General features: G+C 36.8%; 1 protein-coding gene across 1 annotated transcript in view; it reads right to left on the bottom strand.

The window, feature by feature from the left end:
- Positions 1–513: 513 nt before the first annotated feature.
- ARHGAP42 (Rho GTPase activating protein 42) overlaps positions 514–14,409 on the bottom strand; it is a gene marked incomplete at its 5' end in the record, with an annotated part of 18,952 nt that continues 5,056 nt past the window's right edge. The window contains 5 exons of the mRNA XM_009582272.1: positions 514–580; positions 1,722–1,878; positions 4,073–4,453; positions 7,239–7,383; positions 10,057–10,216. Coding sequence (XP_009580567.1) covers positions 514–580; positions 1,722–1,878; positions 4,073–4,453; positions 7,239–7,383; positions 10,057–10,216 — 910 coding nt within the window. The remainder of the gene's footprint in view (positions 581–1,721; positions 1,879–4,072; positions 4,454–7,238; positions 7,384–10,056; positions 10,217–14,409) is intronic.

Below are 14,409 nucleotides of genomic sequence, written 5' to 3'. Positions count from 1 at the left end.
CTGCTGCACACTACTGAGAAAAAAGGGCAACAGTTTCTCCAGACAGATACTGAGGTGATGGGAAAGGCAGGAATCCTGATCAAGTTAATCCTGAACTTTTTAAAGCAGCTGTTATTCAGGACTTGCCTACATGAGCAAATTACCATAAACTAGCATGTTTGCTACTCTGCTAAAAGCATGTATATATAAACAGCTGTATGGAATAAGTACAGCACCCTCATCCTAATTTAAATCCCGTTAACTCACTCTTGTAGCTGTGTGCTTAAGCAGATTACGAACCTGAGCATCTCTCACTGCAATCCCCTCAGGTGACAGAATAGCCAGATAGGCTGGTATTCTCTATTAGATTTAGTTTTCTTCTGGAGCAAGGATGAGTTTAATAACCCACAAAAATTTTGCACGCCACATGATGCTGTCCAAAAGACACAGAAAAAAGCTCCAGCACTTCTATTTCAATCTTTGAAGCCAGCAAAACAGAAGTGATTTTACAAATTGTTAAATACTATGAAGCACTTACCGTCCTGAAGAAACTTGTTTAAGTGAACCAGCACTTTCAAACAACTGGGCTCTTGCAGCCACTCTGAAAATAAAGCACCACCTTGCTTTACACTTTGCCCATTAAAAAACCACACAGACTAACTTCACTTTTAATCATCTAAAGACATTGACACGTTTTTAAAAATTGTTTTAATTACTCACTTAGAGAAACAGAGGAAATTCAAAAGCTGAATTTAAGTCCCTATTTCAGCAGAATTCTTATGGGCATAACCTAATTGTGGCCTGACTTCCGCATGCCTTAGTGCCTTGCTGAGACAGCAAGGGAAATCTCAACACCCTATATTTAAAATTCTGTTCATGGATGGCCAATAGATATATTGGAAGTGCTTTTACTGCCAGTCTGCCACTATCATGCTGGAACTCTGAGCTGTGCAGGATTCTCTGTTTAAGACACAACAGTCTGTGAAATGACTACAGTGATCCCTTCCAGTTTAGAAAGTGGAGAGACTGGAGTCCTGCAATATTTGGAGAACTTCTTTGTGCTCTGCAGATCTGGAAATCACTGGTTCATGGGGACAGAGAAATTCTGGGTCAAAGTCAGGATTACAGCAAAGATCTTCTGACTCTTAAGTTTGTGCTAAAAGCACTGAGAAACATTGCTAACCCATATCTCAACAAGCTAAACTATAACCTCTACTGCTTAGAACTATCCTCCTTTCAACATAGCCCCCCCCAAAAAAACAACTGTTAGAAAAAAACAAAGATATCAACTATTTAACATGCAGCAACCGAAGAAATTTCAGAGCAGAAGTTTGGATTTTTTTCCTTTCTCCATTTTTGGACTTACACAAATAAGATCTGGTGATCTTCTTGACATAACAGCACAGACAGTAAGTAACATTTATGCTCCTTGAAACATTAAATTACAGAAGAACCAGAGATAATAATACTAATCACTTTCCAAAGATACCTTTCTTCATTATAGACCTTATCTGTAGTCTAATGAAGTCAATGGGAGTCTTTCAACCAACTGCAACAGACTTTGTGCTGTGTTTCCTTTGTTTACAATTTTAATGAAGCTAGATGAATAATGCACAAATACAGAAATATTCAAATCAAGTATTCATGGATGCTTTTTCAACTACTTATGTAGGTCTCTGGGATCACTTTACAGTAGACAATACTGTAACAACACAAATCTCCAAAGGGCCTTGATGACTTACACAGATCCTGGTCTTTGATAGCCATTACTTGATGCAGTATCTAATCTTAATCTCCTGCACATTTTGGGAGGCAAATCAGGGTTTGGTGGAGCCTTGGGTGTATCTTTGGTATCTGTTGAAGAAAAGCTCTGTATAGATCCACTGCAGCTTTTGTTACCTAAAGAAAACAACCAAATTACAGGGAATATTAAAGCTAATTTGAAGTTGCTTCATAACATGTAACATGCAAAGCAAAGTTTTTGTTTTTGTTGTGTTTTGTTTTTTTTTAAAGAGGCAAAATAGATAAAGAAAGTACTTACTAAGATGGAGAAGAAACAGCCTTTCAGGCAGAAAGCCAGGAGAAAAGGACCAACAATCAGAATGAAGAAATGACATTAAAACTGTGAAGGCTAAAAATTACATTGTACTTAAATGGCTAGATAGTACATTCACTAAAAAGTGACAATAAAGACAACATTTATAAAGTAGTACACTGCACAGAATTGTAGAAAAAAATCATGTTGGAAGGGATCTTAGGAAGTCATCTAGCCCAAATTCCTGCTCAAAGCAGCATCCACTATGAAATCAGACCACGTTAATTTGTAAGAATAAATATTTCAGTATCCACAGAAGCTTAATGCAGTTAAAAAAAATTCTTAGGAATTAATGATTATGAGTTGCCTAAAACAATTGCTACTGTAACTTGATAAAACAAATCTATAGCTGTACAGACTGTATTGCACACAAAAAAAAGTCCTTTTAATGAATACAAGGCATGGCCACATGTGTCCTTTAAGCTGATCTATCTGTGGACTGCTGCCTTGTTTGCATAGATATTCTGCAAGACACTAACTGCATCTACTTCTGTGTTTCTTTATTCCCAAGAACAACAGATGCTTAATAATGCTTTAAAAGCTGTCATAATATAGAGAGATCCCAAAAAATAAAAACAATACCTATATTATTAATATTGTTATTCTATAGGATTATTCTATATTATAAATTATTGTTAATGATAATTATTATTCTACATTATTAGTACTGCTAATATAACACTAATTCATATCTGGAAGCCTTAGGAAAAAGCTTGTACGCTCCATGGGGGGCAGAGGGGAGAGAACTTTCTTAAACTTTTAGGACTTTGCACATAACTACATATTTACCCTACCTGTACTTGTATTACTTATACTATTGACAGCTCAGTGGCAAACTCAGCACTCGCGTTCAGTCCACTGGAGCTCATTGTTTCAGTGCCGGCTGTTAATCTTCATAATCCAAACCACTGCAAATATACTGATTTCAAGAAGGTATTTCTTCTAAAGTGATTTCCACATAGCTCTCAATATAGTGCGATATCATCTCATGTACTCACAGAGGTACAGCAAGGGTTCACAGGCATTCCAGCTAACTTAGCATTTAGCAGAACCGTCTAAATTAAGAAGCTATGTTTTTAACCTTCTCTGTCTTGTAAGGAGCCTTGTCTACAGGCTTATTTGGAACATAGGCTCAACTTAGGTGCTCTTCTTTGAAGCAGCATCCTCCTTTGACTGAACAGGAATACTGGTATCCTAACTTGTGCACTGAAATTGGATTGCTAAAGTTGGGTTTGCAAACTTGTGGTTGTTTTTGCACATCACGTCCATATACAGGACCATTCAGCCATTACCTTGTGTCCAAGCTAATCTACTCCAAGCCATGCAAGTAGGGCAGAATGAAGCAGCCATTCCATCAGCAGGGTTTCAGACATACATTTCATGCCAGGGATTACCTTTTTATCCCATCTGTCCAGTCCCATCTCAACTAAAGGCATTGACTGTAAAATCCATAACATAAAAAAAAAAACCCAAACCAAAAAACCCCCACCTTTCCTCCAATCCCCTATTTCAGTCAATTGAAGAGATGCAACTGTCAAAAAAAAAAAAAAAAAAAAAAAAAGCAGACACATTGACAAGGAGTTACAAAACTGTTACTTACTAGATATGTTAAGCCTAGTGCTTTTCAAATTTAAATGCTAGCTTTGATCAGTATCAATCATGTTGCAACGAATCATTCCTTTGACACAGTGATGAACCATAGCTACCAACTCTTCTTATAACCCAGCAATCTCCTTACAAGTCAGCAGTCTAGGTGAGGCGCAGCAGGATAGAGTACTCTAAATTCTGAGAAACACTGATAGCTTTTAAGCTGTGCAAACCGTACAGGTAACAAACAATGGAAATATGTCAGAAGTGGTTTGAAAACTGAAAGAACATGGCACAAAAATTAAAAAATAAACATAAATGATTAATGGATATCATTAGCTTTCAGATGCAGCTCTTATTTTCCGATGCCTCACAGTAAACACTGATATCCTAAAAGACCTTGGAAATTACCTTCAGCTGATGGAATTGATCTGAGGGAAGATGCTGAAGACCTTTTCAGCCCAGACAGACTGTAAGAACTCTTTTTGGTCAGGTCTGTTGGTGGGGAGGCATTCTCTGGTCCAGTGACAGAAGCTACACTTTGGCAGTCTGACTCCACATCTGTTTTGGTTGCATCTTCCTTTGATGAGGATTCTGGACTTGTAGTCCAGAGGCCTGAACTCTTCTGGCCATTAGAAGAAGGGGGAGAGGCAATCCATGGAATCCCTCCTGATTTCTCCCTGGGCTGTGAGGGCACGCATTTGGTAGTGCTGTTCTGCTCAGAGGAGTGAGAAGAGAGAGATTCAATGCTGCCCATGGGAGTGCTGTCTGGGCTACTGCTGTATGAGTCACCTAGGGAGGAGTGAGGGGAGAGAGAGGGAAACAAAAAAATAATTACATTTTCTAATCATGTGCATTTCTCTCATGCCACCTTTAGCCCCTTGTACATCACCTGTCATCAAATTCATTAATCCGTGGTTTCAGAGGCAGTGATTCTTAAGACAAAAGATCTGTTTAGTTACTCTAAGTTTCATGCATATTCCTATCTTTAACCTGGAAGAGCTGCATTTTGTGGACATTTCTTTAGAGCTGATGAACATAATGGGCTACAAGCTAAACTATTTCGCATAGAAGTTTGCATTTTCAAAGAACTGCTTGCAATATAAATAACCTTAGGAAATGCAACAGTTACAATGCTGCAATATCTTTGTGGTGAGTATCTTGCTGGATGTGATACTTGTAACATTTATGTTCTTAAATGCATGATTGTATTGCCTGCAGGCACAAGAACTAAATTTTACTGTGGTTACCAAGCTGCTGAGGATCTCTGCAGTCTAAGACGAGTCCGTAAGTCTATCTATAGATATCCTATTTTCTGAATTGTCACAACTATCATAAAATACCTATCCTGCAGAAGGACAACAAGTCATTCCTTACAACTTGAACATTTGATAGATTTCTTTAATTAGACTGATATTACAGAAATTTACAATCTTTGTACTGATCTTATTTCCAATAACCTTTCGCAACAAAAAGTAGGAATATCCTAATAAAATTATCTGATGATATAAAGGTAGGAACACTCATCAGAACTGAGGAAGGACTGGCCTATAATACAGTGAGGGCTGAACTATCTTGAAGATTGGATTCAGTCTAGCGAGTCATACGCTGGTTTCTAGTAGGATTTGTTCCCAAAAGCTAGGAGATATAATTAACAAATTTCACAAACAGCAGAGAATATCTATTCTTCAACCACACAGTACTTATAAGATACCAACATGATACTGCTGCTTTTGCCTCCACATGTTTCAATAGCCTTGGCAACAAGTGACCATAATCACACACAATACTACAGATACGGTCACAAATACCAGTGCCTTGTACAGTGGATCTGACAACAGTAGTGCCACTGGTACAATAATCTGAAATATCCTGCCCATTTCTGGCCAGAATTCTGGTATTCCAGATTAGATTGTTCCCCATCTTGCCCCTTTACAGACCATTAGTCCCTTGAAAATTGCAAGATTGGCTGAAGCCTAAATTTGTCAGATACATTTTCTATCATTCCCTACCGTTTGAAACCCGTATCTTATTTTGTCATGCCATATAGAATTCCTTGATTTCCTGCAATATAGTTAAATGTCCATGCTTCATTTAAATGATGACTTAAACCCATCTAGTACTACAGAATTTGCTATTGGTAAGGCTCTTTCTTGCCTGTCTCCAGCCACACCTAGAGATATTTGGCAAGGAGAATACCTCTGCTTCTGCCTCGGCCTTCCCGACACAAGCAAGATCTTAACTGGAACTTGTGTAGCAAGTGCTGAGCTTGAGCTAATAAGCAAACCACAAGTGGAGAGCCCCTGGGTCAGAGCTAGTTTCAATCCAGCTGCCAGCACAAGACGTGTCTGAATGAAGAAGTGTGAGCTTGCGCATGTTCTGCAAAATACTTGCATGTAAATGCCCCTTTTTTATGCTGGCATCCATTCATTGCAGTTACACAGCAAAAAACAGTTAAAACTTGCACAGTTTCTTGTCTGGTGAATGTAACTGGCAGTTCCTCTGTAACTTCTTACTCGTGATCCCATGCCATTCACACTGGCAATTGATGTGTAGGCAGCTATTGCTCTTATTTAGTATTTACACTCTCACTGGCAGGGATCATGTAATATAAACATATGGAAAATGCAGCACCTGTGCAAGAGTGTACTGCGGATAAATTTCCTAACATTACGTACTTAGAAATTATTACAGATCCTCAAGAACAGATACACCTTAGCTGTGGATTAATTTAGTGTACCAGTTTCATGTAAATCTCCTTGAGGAACCAAGGGACAGAGAAGTTCTTCTGGAAGTCTGCTGCAGTAGTGGAACTGTTAACAACTTAATCTTTGCTACAGTTTCAATACTTCTCAATGGTACAGCCAGTAAGTAAAAACTTGATGGCCCACTAGATGAAAAGGAATGAAGTGAAACTTTTTAATAGTGACATTTACATGAAAATGAATAAACATTCTAAGAAGCAATTAATTACACACATAATTCCCTGCTGTTAAACAGTAAGCCATATGATAAGTATACTGTTTCTCCCCAAAATACTAGAGTTTGTTTCTATTCCAGAAAAACTAAGAAAGTTTCAGTGGTTTTGGCAAACCTAGGCAGTGGCTGACTTCGAACAAATGACCACAGTTTCATGCATGTGAAAAAAGCCAAGTAACGGTTTTGATCTCCTGACTTTTACTAAATTACATTTATTATGGGAGGAAAGATTGTATTTACAGTTTCCCAACCTTAACAATCATTTTACAAGCAAATGAGGTGAACTTCATATAACGAACTCCTCAGAGTTTCAAAGCAGACTACATTTAGATTAGAATATAAAGTCTACTATAAAAGGTTTTCGAACACTGTATGGAATACAAGGCTTGCCTAAAACCAAACATCCTTCCTCATCTTAAGGAAGCAAGGAATGCAGTCATTCAACAGTGCGGCTGTAACTCACATTGGTTAAAAAGCTGACAAAACCCATCTGTTACGCTTGTAATTATTGGAATACAATACTTACTGGATATTATTCAGGAAAGTTAAAAGACAAGACATAAAAAGGAAGATAATGAGTCAACAAGGACAAACTTACTGTCAGGATCTGCTAGACACGGTGTATATCTTCCTTTGGGTTTACGTGAACCTGTGGAGAGACAAATTGCTCTTGTCCTTCTTGAACCTGATCGGGACTGAGGTTGGGGAAGAGGAATATTGGGGTCCGGTGCAGTGTGAAATATCTGCATGATTTTAAAAAAAAAAAAAAAAAAAGGAAAATAAATGACAAACAATAGAGGTACTCTTACACTTCTGTTATTAATCCATTTGTTTTCCTCACCATTGCACCTGAAATTAATGCTGTAATAGTCTCGCACGTTACAAAAGAGTAAACTCACAGAATATATACTTTGCTCTGATCTCATTTTACAATCCAAGAACCACAATACTGAGCTATACTTAAAATTTATACTAATTATATAAAAATAGTTGTTTAAATATTTTTATTTTCTAGCCCTTGTTAAGAAATGCTTAAGTCTAAATTGAGAAACATACAATATGTGCTTACAGTTAACTCCTGCCCAAGTAGTAATACATTTTTTCTTTGTGTTCCTGTGAAAGCTTTTGTATGTCACAGAAATTTGTTATAGTCGTAACTTACTACAATCCAGTTTGTATTTCAGAAAACCACTTTGTTTTGCCAAACATGTCAAGTTTGATGAGGAACATCTTTATGTTCGGAGTATCTCCTGATTTTTATCTTTTACATACCACTGCTACCTGGTCAATTTTGCACCACACTACTGCAGAAAAAACTAAAATTTTTGGGGTACCTAATTACTGCGATCCGACACAGGTACACATGAGGTTTTAAAGAACTCTTTGCTGATAAGCATGGCAAGCTTGCCACAAGGACAATACAGAAAGTCCAGTAATTTGGGTGATTTTTATTTGTATCACCTATTCTGCAATATCCAAGACATGTGCAGTAGAGGTCTTGAAAGACCCTAAAAACCCTCCTGGATATTTCTAGTAAAAATGATAATTGCCTTGGAGGATGACCAAAGCAAAAAATACAACCAAAAGATTTGCGTGTTTTTCTTCCAGATGTCCTTTCTCACCTATTCCTCCTAGTGTAGACTGTAAACTCTACTGAGTATCTCTTATGGCATTCTGTGGAAGGAAGTGCAATTAGTTCTGTGGAATGGAGAAGAGGTTTTCCTGACAAAGATTGCATATTCAGTTAAGCTACTGAAGGAATCAGAAGTGTCCAATCTCCATAGCGTAGAGAGGGCCAAGTGTCGTAGGTTAAATACCATGCAACGGCAAAATACATCTCCGCAAGGATTTCTGGATCCCCTATCAAGAGGGCACCCCCAGAAGAGGATGAAGTGAACAATGAAAAGATACCTCCATGCAACTCGCAGAAGTAGAAGAAAGTAAATATACTTCTATGTAGAAAATACTTTAATGGACGTCTTGAGATGCTCTTGAAGCATCTTAATACTGTAGTAGGCATTAGAGAGTAGCACATCAATATAAAAATATGTCTGTAGACAGAGAAATAGAGCAAGGGTGATTTTGGTTGTGCAGCCATGGTCTTTGTATTGAATGAGCTTGTAATTTTCTGGAGGGGAAATTCAGTGTTGGAAAGACGTAATATATATATTTTGGAGTTACAGACAAGGAGGCTATACCAATTTTGAGGAGTACCTATGAAATATAACTGATGATACCAAGCAGCACTGTCAGCACTTACTGACTAACCAGTGCAGGGGATCCTGGTATTGACTGGGAACTGCCCCTTAGCTGAGTAACGTGAAATGGAAGAAACCCAAAGTTTTTTCATTTTGTTTTGTTAGTCATCAGAGAAGGTGATATATATCAACAAAAGAGCCCAAAAATGAAATTTCTTTTCATGACCAAGTAAAGGAGATCTTGACTGTTCTGATGAGTTCTGAAACCAAATTGTTTAAAATAAAATAAAATCTGAGGAGGCTTTTCAGTGAAGCTGATACCTGCAATGGTAGTGACTGAAAGTGTTTAAGATTTCACGGATTTTCCTTCTTAAGCCCTGAACCAGTTCTTACTGAATGTTCCACAAAAGAGTTTGAGATGGACTTTTGCTGTCACTGGTCTCTTTGAGGAAAACAAAATAAACAGGCAGTCACACACATGCCTTTCTTCAAAGCAAAAGAAGTACCTAGAGAAGTTTGTATGTTCCAGAGTATTCAAGAACTTTTAAATCACAAAGACATGATGGACTTAAAACCTGTAACTAGGAATAAAACCTCATCTAAGATACATTCTTTTTTTCTTTTTTACTTTTGATCTAGTACCTACACACATGAAAAATGACACAGTGCACAGAAATGGGGGATTGTGCTGGGGATCCACATCGATGCTGCTCATGAAAAAAGGAACTGAAGGATGTTTGGGGTTTCATGACATTAGGTGGGATTAGATCTCCACTGTCCAGCTGGTGTATCCCCAAAGGACAGCAATGGTCAGAAGGACTCTGACCTGATGCACTCAGAGGAGAATCCATGCATTCATCCAGAGTGAACCTTCATACACTGCTAGCATGAGAGAGATGGAAGAGCTGAGAGCAAAGTTATGACCTTCTCATTCTGTTTCTAGAAATAGGAAGGACACAGCAATCTTCAGAAAGCAACTGAAGATTCAGAGCAACTCCTTCAAAGCATGGGAGATTATGCCTTGGATCTGTACCTTGCACAGCCACAGAAGACTTGCTAGGAATACAGATCCACAGCATGGGGTGGGAAGAAGGTATTCTTTCCATCAATGACCTTCTACAAATGCTAGTTTTCTTATTCTTAAGAACTTAAGGATGGTAATGAAAAAGAGATCTTAGCTCCACTTTATCACAAAACAGTCAGATAATGTCTTTCTACCTTTTCATAATGCTCTATCAGAATTTCAACGACGATATTCTGAAACTTAATGTTCATCATAGCAGCCACGGTTTCTTCTTGGGCTCTCATCAGAGTTGGTCCAAAGATAACACCAAGGTTGGATACAGTCATTAAATTTTGCTGACTGTGTAATGATACCCTTTAAATGAACACAAATAATATGCAATTAATATTTGTGCTAAACTACAATTCCAACAGGCAAAAACCTGTTAATACTATTTCTTTAACAAGATCCCAAGTTCATGCCTCCCCTTTAAAAATGTTTTTTAAACTTTCACTTTTACTAGAGTCAAAATGCAGTGTAGTACAACTACTGTATTTCCATTAAGGCTCCCATCCTGCAATAACTTAATGGATAATGAGCACGTCTTCCTAGAGTAAGTATTTAAGTTCCTGACATAATTGACAGAGAAAAGCAACTGTCTTTGAAGGTCTCCACACAGAGATACAGACCATCTGAAGTTTAGGAGTCTTAGGGTAGGTACCTATCTCTTTCCAATGATTATACAGGAACTTAAATACTTGATGTTGGATTGACTGAAAATACTATGATATAATGGAGGTCAACCATATATCTTAGCTTTCATGTAAAGGAAAGAAACTTAGTTACTGAAAACACTTACATTGCAATAGGATCTCTTTATTAATGCGTTGAAAACACAGGATCAATGGGGTCAGTGAAATCATTGTTTCTGTGGTATAGATAACACTAGATGATCACAATGACATCTTCTGGCTTTAAAATATATTAACCTTTTACTTCTGTATATTCTGTTATTGCTTACTGTACCTTTTCTGTCATTTTTCTTCTTAATGTAGAATTTAGAAACTTAGTTTTCCCAATAATTTATCAGCTAGTAAAATGAAACCCATCAATCAGTAAACCTCAATGCCCCTTTTCTCTCCTTACGAATAAGATTTGCCAAATAAAAACCGTATCATCATAAATCCTTTGAAATAACTGCCAGTGATTCCCCAGTCACAGCTGCCCTATTGCCTCATGTCTGAGAAATATCATGCCAAGTAAAGATTTGATAATTGCCTTAATGCTTAATTTTACTGAATCTGCTACCAAATAGAATCAGTTATTGAAGCACTTGTTCACATTTTCCTCTTCCTTCTCATTCCTATCTGCTACCATTGTCAAGCTGAGCATTTTTAGCTGTTTCCTACATAATTAAAATAACACTTGTACCTTTTAAAATTAAGAAACAGTAAAATCCATAAAATACCGGAAGACTAGCAGGTAGGAGAAAACTTTACCTTCTGGTTTTCTCTGACATCCTTCATTAATCAGGTTTATGGAAACATCTGCTATGTTTTCCTTCCAATAGTATTCTCAGATAGCTTGATTTGTTCTTAAAATGTCATACAAACATTAGCAAAATGATCTATCTGATGTCAGAGTTTGGTAGCAAGTAACACAAACACTATCCCCTTACAAAGATTAAAAAGGCAGAGACAAAAAGACTCTGAGATTTTCCCAAGGTTACTGGGGGATTTTTTTAGGATCAAGATCAAACCCATGTCTGGACTCACACATTACCCTTTCTCTCAGTCTCACTGTTGAGTAGGCACTAATGATACACAGAATGAGTAGAATAGTACAATTATCTTGGTATAGAGGTGAGATAGACTGTACAATTACTTCTATAATGAAGTAATACTCCCCTCATATTTGGAACAGGAACTTTTTAGCACCCATTTACAGCGACAAGGAGGAGAAATACAGGAAAGGGGTTCTTATTGGAGACATGATTATAAACCACAGGAAAATACATGCCTATCTTCTTACATGTTTCCTATGTTGCTTCATTAAGTTATGCCAAAAAGACTTTCCAAAATTTTACTTCAGACAGACACATTGTCAGAGATCATTATTTGGAAGCCATATCATGAAAACGACTACCTTGTTAAAGCACATTTTTAGCCAATTATCTTAATCTAATTTTCTCTGTAACAGATCTTATGTTTGGCTTAGGTGACTAAAGGATGTTTGGGAAGTCCGCTAGTATTTTAATGAAAATGGAATTTTTGATTACTTAGCTCTAGGTTTGTTAGAAAAAACTAAAAAACCACAAAATAACCTTTGCAATGTTACTCTGCTTTGTGCTGCAAAGTAACTGTTAAGGTCTCTTACACAAACATTATAGTCTTATAGCATAAGAGAGAAAGTAGTGTTTGTCCTGTGTTTGGGTTTCCTTGGTTACAAATTTGGTAGCTTGGTTAATAAAAGGAATGGTGAATTTAATAACATTGTAATCAGAAAGGACTTTCTACAAAGCATTTCAAAGGCTCAATTTCTTGCAAAAGAGAAAAAACCCAGGCCTGTAAATGGATCATTTTGATAATCAATTTCCCCTGACCTAGTCCTACTGTTGCTGGGCTACTGAATAGATACAGGCCAAGGTAATCATGCATTTCAGGTAGCTGTAAGGCATTCATTAAGGTGCAGTTGCTTTCTCCGCAAAATCTCTTTCTTTGATATATCACCAGTATACTTTTGATACTGCCAGACTGCAGACTCCTGACTACCAACCTTAGAAAAATATGGTGTTATTAAATCATACCAAAGAATGATTTATCCTTTAAAGTAGACAGGAAATTCAACTAGGAATGTTTAAAAACAAAAAATGAGTCATCTATCTGTAAATAACACCAAACTTCCCGTGTTTGCCTAACTGGTGACTGAGTATATACTCATACAGTACCACCTCTCTGCAGGGTGCTTTTCAGGATTTGCTGGGTTTGTTTGTTTGTTTGTTTTTAGTATGATCTACATCCCACAACATCTAGATCATATTTAATTTTGCACAGTGACACAAAAGTCAAGGTAGGCAGAGACATAAAGACCTTTAGACCTAAACCAAGAAAAAACATTATCACCCTTATTTTATAACCCACAGTTAAAGGTATAGTATTTTCACCTAGACACAAAAGCATACATAAAGGTACTGAACAGCTGAGAGAAATATAGGGAAAAGATGCACATTCTGAAGTTGGATTTTAAACAAAAGTATGAAGCAACAGGAGTTTGTGTTTTTTTCATATTTTCCCATTTACATAAAATTAGGCACTTTATCTGCCATTTGTTCCTTGAAAAATCTCCACACAGTGGTAGGAAAAAGAAGAAAAATTACTAGTACACTCAAGAGACTAATTTTGAATTCAGTCTCATTAGAATTGCTAGCATAAACAACAGCTGGCAAATTCTATGAGAAATTAGAAGGGGTGAATTGAACATTGGAAAAAGAACTGAAAGTTTTCAGTATAAAACCGTAAGATTAAATTTATCAGAAATGAGAATTGCATCAAAGATGTGATAGACAAGAGTTAAAGAGAACAACTAAAGAAGGGAATACTAAGGCATGCTTTTCTTTGGAAATGCATCTGAGGTTATATAGAGAATAAAGAGGCCAGGAAAAGAGGTCAAGAAAGAAATGCTTGCCTATAACTAATTCTGTGTAGAAGTCAGTCAGTTCCTATGTATATATATTTCTAATTTTGGGTCTTCCAGACTAGCAGCTTTTACAAAATCATTAAACCCTCATTAAATGTGTTAAGTTTTTACAGGGTTAGAAAACAGTAGATATTATATTTTTTAGCTAATCAAACAACTCTGTGAGTAAGGAAACTTATGAAACTTTCTTTCACCTGGTTCTCTGGGTTACCCCATGTCTAAGGAGATGCAAGCTCTGCCTAATCAGTTTTTGCAATGGAAGCCTTCAGAGCAGCTCCCTATCGTGTTAGTTCTCCAGGGGCTAATGACATAAAGGGCTAAAAATAATTTATTAGGGCTAAATAATTTCCTATCAAAGAAATTTTCAAAGTTCTCACATCTATAAGAGGAAGCAAAACTGCATTAGGCTCCACTGTAGACAGCTTACTGCAGGCTGTGGCTCAAGCTAGTTATAGCTAATGATATAGGGAGACATAAGAGAATAAAAACTTGTCTTTTTTTTTCACAGCACATGCTAAGTGTAATTCAGTGAAGACAAAAGGTCATCAGTTCAAAGAAATGAAAAATCTTTTCCACCTGACATTTAATTAATACTCAGAGCTGATGAAACAAGAGAGATTCAAAAGTGGGTTTGGACATTTATATAGATATCAAAAATATAAATAATGATACTTCAAATTAGTGTTTTCAAATGATACTGCACTTCAGAGCTGTTAGAGAGAAAAATAAGATCAAACATGAAAAACAAGTATTATCACATTAGTCTACTCTCCATTTCTGAAACAGCGTGGGACCTCAAGTCAGATTCAAAACAGCATTTTCTATCAACCTTAGCGTAGTTTTAGATGTTTCTTAAATTTAATTAGTGCCAA

Source organism: Fulmarus glacialis, unplaced genomic scaffold, assembly GCF_000690835.1.
Source record: "Fulmarus glacialis isolate BGI_N327 unplaced genomic scaffold, ASM69083v1 scaffold2137, whole genome shotgun sequence".
NCBI classification, from domain to species: domain Eukaryota; kingdom Metazoa; phylum Chordata; class Aves; order Procellariiformes; family Procellariidae; genus Fulmarus; species Fulmarus glacialis.
This window is presented reverse-complemented; position numbering and strand designations above follow the sequence as displayed.